At 41.9% G+C, this 7834-nt stretch overlaps 1 protein-coding gene across 2 annotated transcripts; it reads right to left on the bottom strand.

The window, feature by feature from the left end:
• Window positions 1-1900: 1900 nt before the first annotated feature.
• Window positions 1901-7153, bottom strand: nup50 (nucleoporin 50). Of its 2 annotated transcripts, none has more exons than XM_055022100.1 (8): window positions 6997-7153; window positions 5590-5668; window positions 5429-5512; window positions 5164-5353; window positions 3861-4457; window positions 3673-3754; window positions 3481-3599; window positions 1901-2676 (listed from the first exon to the last, which is right to left on the bottom strand). In XM_055022100.1, the coding sequence occupies exons 2-8, from the start codon at window positions 5656-5658 to the stop codon at window positions 2477-2479; spliced, it is 1341 nt and encodes a 446-aa protein (XP_054878075.1). In that variant the 5' UTR covers window positions 5659-5668; window positions 6997-7153; the 3' UTR covers window positions 1901-2476. The 2 variants fall into 2 exon arrangements, with proteins under 2 accessions (XP_054878075.1, XP_054878074.1); XM_055022099.1 differs by having other exon boundaries at window positions 5590-5663.
• Between the last annotated feature and the right edge of the window lie 681 nt (window positions 7154-7834).

Below are 7834 nucleotides of genomic sequence, written 5' to 3'. Positions count from 1 at the left end.
ATTGATTAATCACAATGAATCTTTTCAGCCCTAACTAAAACTGAGTTAAACTAATGAATCTACTGTAAGTAAATAAATATCTGTTTCTGTGGATTGTTATTTTTCATTTGTATGTTCAGACTGTTCATCTTCAGACTGAACCACAGGGTTCCCATCCTCCACCTGTGGTTTGACGTGGGGTCGGAGTTGAAGCAGGATTTCCGGCTGAGCAGAAGAGCCATGCTCACCCGGCAGAGGCTCCTGCAGAGGGACCAGGACCATGGCTGGAGCAACGAGCTGGAGGACCTGATCTACTGGCTGGCTCATGGACCGAGTTGATTCTGGGGTTTTCAACGTACCGAGATCCACCTGAATGAAAAAGGTTTTCACTCCATAACCATGCTGGCCATCGTTGATTCCAATAGTCTGTATGGTTAAATAAAGATTGTACTCAAGTATTATACTACTAAAGGAACAATTTATTTAAGTATAAAACTTGATGCATCTTTATATTTAAAAAAAATATATAGAATTTTTGTATAGAATCCAAAATTTATACTCAAGAATAATGATACATTCTAAAAAAAAAATACTCAAGTAGAAGGTACAGATAGTAAAAATACTCTAAAATATAGTTTCCAAAAAGTTACTCAAGTAAATGTAACTAGTTATGCAACTCTAGTTAATTTAAAAAATGTATATATTCTTTTTAGTTCAAGTCACAGGATTAGACATTTGGTCTGAAAATTTCTTAGAAATGTTCTTAATTCTAAATCAGTTTACTCTCCTTAAAAAGGAAGAAACGTAATTAATGACTCAAACCTATTTTAACTGAAGTTACTTCTGAGTTGGATGAGTTTTAGGAAACGTCCACAAAGTAATCCGAGCATAAAACGCTTTCAAATGATACAAACTCGTAATTTTATAGTTTAACTATTGTGCTGAATTTAACGGGACACTGATGGTTCTGGTTAATAAATTCCTGAACTGATTTTAGGGATTCTGCCGTAAACATTGCAGCGTTTTGAAACATCGTAACCGGATGTTGACATTTGTACGTCCCTCATGTTTAACAGCCGGTGTTGCGTTCACTTCCGGTGTTGCGTTCACTTCCGTCCCCCAGTTTAACGCTCCTCCTCTCCCCTCCGCGGCAAGCGCAGGACCTGCTGTATAGACGCATTATGCAGCAGATCTCTACGGTTAATAAACTCCGTATTAGGTCGAACATTCACGCTTTAATTTTTAGCAGACTTTGTAAATATGCAGGATAAACAAGCTAACATGCAACATGTTAGCATTCTTTTGTTTTTCTGTAAAGCGATGCGAGTCATGGTGAGAACCAGGATGCGCTTATTAGCTTCTCTACACATTTGAAGTGCATCCTTGAATGCAACTGTTGGCAGAATGACTTTTATTTGTGATTTTCTTTGTTTACCTGCGCAGCCATATTGTCGGTGTTGGTGGAAATATTAGGAACCTTTCAGCAGTGACCCAATCTAACAGGCTGCAGAGATGCGGCTGTTTTACCTGCAGACGGAGAATATTCTGGAACGCACTTAAACCAGCATTAAATTAATGCTTATAATAGTATTTTTATGCATTAAGCTAAATGAGGGGGTGTAGTAAATGTTACCCTAAGAAATGAAACTTTAACTATAAGGTACGTTAACAAAACACACATGGCCGTCTTCCTGCTTTTTCTACATTTTACTCAGTTGCAACACTCGAGACTTTAAATGCAACAACTAAAACTCAGAAAAAGCTCATTTCAAATACATCCACATGCTTGAAAAGGCCATGTTGACTTATGAGGAATAGAAAACAGAAGTTGTTAAAATAACATTTTGAGCTTTACTTACTTTGTAAACTAACTTGTCATTCAGATGAGTTTGGAAACAAAACCAGGTAATGACAGCCAGAATCGTTTGTTTCCTTTTATTTTTTACAAATGAGTCTCATCCTGAAGGCCAAACAAAGGACACTTGGAAAGCCACAGTTCATGTTTACAGGACAACAGAGTAAAAGTGTTCTGATTCACTCCCACACCGTTTCACTCGAGCTTCTGTCAGAGTAAAAATCCTGCAGACACAATAAATAGTTTCCAGAACATTCACTCAGCAGATTCACTCTAAACGCTCCTTAAAATATATATAAAAGCAAATATTTCTGCAGGTGTTTAATTTGTAAAACCAAATCGACTGGCTCTGTTTGGAGGTTCACCCCCCCAGTCCCAATTTCCTCCAACAAACCAACTCATTTGGATCCGCGCTCCGGTCCCGATCCATCCGGTCAGATCAGAACAGGGACGGCAGCGTGGACCCAGAGGGAATGTAGTCGCACTACGGCCTGTTTCAGATTTAAACAAAAACATTTCACAGCATGATGACTGAACAGCTGATGTAGCAGGATGAGTTGGAACAGAGTGAAGGTGAGTGGGTCGGGTCAGGTCGGGTCGGGTCGGGTCAGGGAGGCTCAGGCAGCGCCGCTTGGTTCTGCCTCAGCCTTTTTTCTCCTCCAGTGTCTTGTGGAGCTCGTCGGCGTCCTCGGCGGTCTTCACTCGGATCAGCAGGGGGACGGCCACGCCCGGGTTCTTGTCGTCAACGGGCGGGTTCGGCACACAGACCACCATGACGTTGTTCTTCCCGACCCGCGAGCACGGCAGGGTGGGCGGCACAAGGATGTTCAGCAGGATGTTTCCTGACCGGGAAAAAAAAAAAAAAAGGAATCAACCTTTTATTAGAAAACAGATGAATAAAAACTCACTAAAGTTTTATCTTCCATTTAAAGCTCTAAAAGCAACTGAAGGTGAGATGAAACAACTAAGACTAAAGGTTTTACAATAAACCAGACGTCAGTCTCTAACTACAGTTTCTGTGTTTGTCCAGCAGGTGGAGCCATGTGACCACTACTTTGAGGTGGCTCCTGCAATGCCTGATTAAAGTTTCATTTGCCTCATCTGGTCAGCAGCCCCTTTATGAGCCACTTTGATCAGGTGTGTTGAATAGTTTATTACGTATTAATTATTCTGAGGGTCTGATTCAGCTGCTGAGAACATGGAGGATGATGAAATAAAAACATTTAAATTTAACATGTCCAACCGTGCTACAGCTGAGTTCAAATCTTTAATATTGTTCAGCAAAAACTCGATCTATTCAAGTTTATCAGAGCTTCCCACTGCAGCGCCACCTGGTGTCAGATCTGAATACATTTTTCTCTGCACAGGTTGCTATAAACTTGAATGAAACAATAAAACAAGCAAGTTCATCTCAGTAATGATTTAAAATACAATTATTTCAGTAAATTCAAATAGTGAAATATTTATTTCTGCTAATTTTGGGGATTATTGGTCAGTTAATGAAAACACTAAACTCAGTTTGTCAGAAAACCAGAATAAGAGCCAGAAATTATTTCAGTTCCTGATTTTACTGAGATGAACTTTCCTCCTTGTTTGGGACGCTTTTACTGACTGCTGGATGGTGTGGGAAATTGGAGGTGTTTTACCCAGGTTGGTGTCGGCTCTGACGATCATCTGGGTCTTCCCCTCAGCGGTGCGTTTGAGGTGCAGCGTTCCCACGCCTTTCTCTTTGAACTCTGTCTCCTTCTTGTAGAATAACTTACACCTGATGGAAATGAGGAAACGCTTCGTTATTTCTGTAAATGACTGAGCGCCGCCGCCAGAGTTTCCACACATACTTCTTAGAGTAGAAGGCGTCGTCCTCTTTGACCTCCTTGACCTCTGGTTTGGGAGGCTCCTCCGATTCTTCGTCTTTGTCGTCTGGAAGAAGAAACAAAAAGTTCAGATTTCTTCCAGTAAACAAGAACAGCAGCAACGTCCAATTTGAAGCAGAATATTCCAGAACAAAGATGTTGTTGTTGGCGACCTGCAGCTGGAGCATCTGAAGTTTTGGTCCCGCCAAAGGACACTGCAGCCGAGGGTCCAGCTGCTCCGAACGGGGAGCTCTGATTGGACGAGGAAGAGAAGGAGAAGCTGGGGACGGTCGGTTTGGACGCCAAGGACCCCAGGGTGGGTGCGTCCACCTTCTGCCCGAAGTTAAAGGAGACGCCGGCAGGGAGCGGCGCCGAGCCGGAGCGTTTCTGACCCGAATCTTCTGTAGAGGTTTTACTGAAGGAGAACAGAGCCACTGAGGAAGAGGAGGATGATGAAGAGGGAGCAGGTGGAGGAGGAATGGAGGCGTCTCCCTGCTGCGTCTCCTCGGCGCCGGTGCCGTACTGCCGCTCGATGCTGGCCAGGTGGCGCTCGTAGTCCCTGAAGATGGGGTTGAGGTCGCACAGCGGGTTGTCGTTCACATGCTTGCTGATCCAGTCGCGGACCGACTGGTTGAGCGCCGTCAGCTGCCGGCTGTACTCCCTGCTGCGGCTGCAGGGGGCGGGGCTAGGGCTGGAGGCGGAGCCATTGGTCTGCTGGGCCACAATGTCAGCGCCAGGCTGGGCTGAGGACGGCCCATTGAACGCCACACCTGAGAAGACAGAGAGAGAAAAAAGAGAGGCGAGTGAACAAGGAGCAGGAAGACAGCGAGAGAGAGAAAGAGGGGGCGAACAAGCCCCTCCCCATCACAGAGCAGCAGAGAAGCCTGGACCTCATAAAGGTGCATTTACTGCAGGTGTGTGTTTTCTAAACATTCTGGGTTGAATGTTTGTCTTTCTGCAGGTGAGGCTTTGACAGCTGATACATTTTCTCTGATCAACCAGTCGAATAAAAACAAGATAAAAGATCAAAAATCAGACTCTAAACAGCAGATCAGACATCAAAACTGGAAAAGTCCGTTTCTACGCTCCCAACATGTTTATAAAACAGCTCAACCTTCTAAATAAAATTCTTTTTCTTTGTGATTCAATAAATTAATGAGTGATTTAGATCATATTTTACACATAAACAGGCTAAAGACGTTTATTATTATCTCATTGAAAGTGTAACAATCTCAAAAAATTAAATATAGAATCTTTCCTTTTTCCTGACATGAAATAAAAAATCTAAAACGTTAAAAACCTGCAGAGTTCATCCAGCTGTTCAACTGAATGTTCCTCCAGTTTAAGACTAAAACTGAAGATTCAACTTTACCAACACGATGATAATCTGAAACTCTGCACCAACACTATTAACTGCCGGCTGTTCATTCAAGACAAGACATTCAGTGTTGCTGAGGTAACAGCAGCTTTCCTCACCGGTCTTTGCAGCAGACGGGAATCCTCCAAGCGAAGGCGTGGAGCCGGTTCCGTTGCTCAGGCCTCCGAAGCCTTTAAAGCTGCCAGTACCCCCAAACCCAGAGAACGCTGTGAGGCTGCTGGAGGGCGTGGTCGAGGGCATTGCCATGGAGAAGCCTTTAAAACCTTTGAAAGCTCCTCCCCCTTCGCTCTGAAACACAAACAGACCTTGGTGAGCTCAGCGGCGAACCTCGCGCAGGTTGGGGCGGGCAGGAAGTGGTTCTACCTCTCCTCCAGTGTTTCTGCGTTTGGCCTTCTTTATGGCACGGCTCTTCAACACATCCTGACTCGCAACAGAAAACGTTCCGGCCTGGTGGAGAACAGCCAATCACAGTTCAGCATCGTTGCCTTCACGTACAAAACGACAATGCGGCGCCGTGAACCCACCTCCTCCCCCTCCTCCTCCTGGTCCCAGTTCCTGTCTGTCAGCTCCTTATCTGCGATCCTCTTCGCCATCACACCTGCTCTGGGAGAACATCATCGTCAACAGCTGGAGGAAACTCTTCCTCATTCTGATAGTCTTCCTCACCTTCAGTCTGGTTCTGATTGGCTGCTTTAAAATTAAAATGCAGTTTCAATAATTAATAGTTAAACTAGACGACAGCCAGGTGGGCTTTTATAGAAACGTCCTGCTTTCAGTGAGTCGGGTTTTAATCATATAAATAAATATTCTGTTCATTTAACTGCTGCCACAAACCCAATTGCATGATTTAAAGAAAATCAAAGCAAAATATTCAGCAACACTAACAATCTAACAAATACAGAACAAAACCTCTGGTGAGTTTTCTTTTTTTTCCTAAACGTTTCAATATTTTGTAAAAATAACAAATAAAATAATTTATTTTAGGGTATCTCTACTCTTGCTTGAGTAAAAGTTTTGGATTCTCTACTCACTGAGGAACTTCACTGAATGAAGAACCAGTTCAGTTCAACCAAAATGGAACCAAACAGACCTACAGTTTAATCAAAGTGAGACCTCTTTTCTATACACAATCTTCCTAATTATAAAGTTATTTCCTGTCTTTTTGACATATCAACACGAGTTACTTTAGGTATTTATTTTATGGGTATAATATTGAAAATTATAATGTAGAAAAGTGATTATTCAACTTGAATTTGTTGCTTTGCAATTATATTATTTCCCATTAATGTTTTCATTTCAGTCTTTAAGATGCCAGAATTTGCTATCTTCACATTTTTGTGTTTATTGTGGTTTATTTTAAATATTATATCAGAGGTCCTGATCAGTTAGTTGTAGTATTTATTACTGTTGACCACTTTTTACTTTTACTTGACTGACAATCTGTTATAGTCGTGCTATTCTTACCTGGGTCTAATTTCTGACCTAAACTCATCCTCCTGAGTTTATATCGAACATTTTAAACCAACCAATGTTGTGAATCAACACAAGATGCAACAGGAAATACAATACATACACAGCTACAAATTAATTCCGAAGATCTTGGAAAATCCAAATAACTAAAGTTCAAATCATGTCTGCAATACCTGCCGTTATTGGCAGTTAACAGTGATTTAGCTTCATTTATTAGCTTTCCTCGGGGATTAATCATGAATCAAAACTCCAACGTCAAAACTATTCAACTTTAAAGACATGTACTGTTAAACTTGTATTATTTTAGATTGTCAGACTCGTGTTATGATGCCGCTGTTGGACTCGGATAGTGTTAGCTCAGCTAGCCGGCTAGCCGGGCGGCCTGTTAGCAGCTAACAGCTAACGACCACGTATAAAGAGCTAATATCTGTCTTAACCAATTTTATTAAAGTTAGACAAACCTTTAATATGGGACAAGTTCCGATCTCTCCCTCTGAGCGACTGTCTGGCTGATCCAAGTGAAGCAAACCGTTTTAAAACCTCTCCTAAATTCACTGGACTCGCCTCAGTGTGTTTCAAATCAGAGCCGCCATTTCACACAGCCGCCGAGTCCGCGCGCCCCACCTTCTCCCGCATGCGCAATAAGAGAAGCGGCATTCGCTCTGGGATTTGTAGTTCATAAACAGAGGAAATTACTGCGCTGAATTCCAGTCGCTCCAAAAATATATATTTAGGATCAAAGAACGAGATACATTTGTTGCCAGTGACCAGACTAATACTGACAATAACTTTTCTGTTTTGTATTAAAGTAACTTTGTCAGCTTTGATACTCAGAGCAACTCAGTTTGTGGGTAATTTTTTCTGTCATCATCAGTGACTTAAAATGCCAAAAAAAGCTTCTGTTCTGGACCTGCTGAGGAATCTCTGGAGATTCATCTTCAAAGAAGTATTACTAATAAAATAAAAAAACATTAAGAAAAATCATTTAGCTTACACTATGACTTGCTTTGGCAAAAATAAATAATGTTATTTATTTAGTAAGTGTTGCAGCTAAATAAAGCTCTATATTGACCAGTTATGTGACATCTGCAAAGGCTGTAATGACACTTTAAATTCAGCCCAGCAACTATTCCTAAAACAAGTTAGAAAACAAAATTTGGCTTCTGGATCAAAACTAACTTTCAACATTTGAGATAAGACACAAGCAGTTCTCCACCTGCATGAGGTAAAGCCTCTCTGCTGCACTTATCCTGCTTTGATTTAACCTCCACACTCACAGCTTTCCCCTTTGGCTAAATT

Source organism: Poeciliopsis prolifica, unplaced genomic scaffold (genome assembly GCF_027474105.1).
Source record: "Poeciliopsis prolifica strain line A6 unplaced genomic scaffold, Auburn_PproV2 SCAFFOLD081, whole genome shotgun sequence".
Lineage (NCBI taxonomy): Eukaryota > Metazoa > Chordata > Actinopteri > Cyprinodontiformes > Poeciliidae > Poeciliopsis > Poeciliopsis prolifica.
Note: the sequence above shows the minus strand (reverse complement) of the source record. Positions and strands in the feature narration are given on the sequence as shown.

Bases quoted from the DNA above. Each gene is read 5' to 3' on its own strand.
- nup50 (XM_055022100.1), bottom strand. From the start codon at position 5,658: ATGGCGAAGAGGATCGCAGATAAGGAGCTGACAGACAGGAACTGGGAC. The intron at 4,458-5,163 runs GTGAGGAAAGCT...CTGTCTTCTCAG, and splicing joins CCCGTCTGCTGCAAAGACCG to GTGTGGCGTTCAATGGGCCG. The intron at 3,755-3,860 runs GTCGCCAACAAC...TTCTTCTTCCAG, and splicing joins TTCAGATGCTCCAGCTGCAG to ACGACAAAGACGAAGAATCG.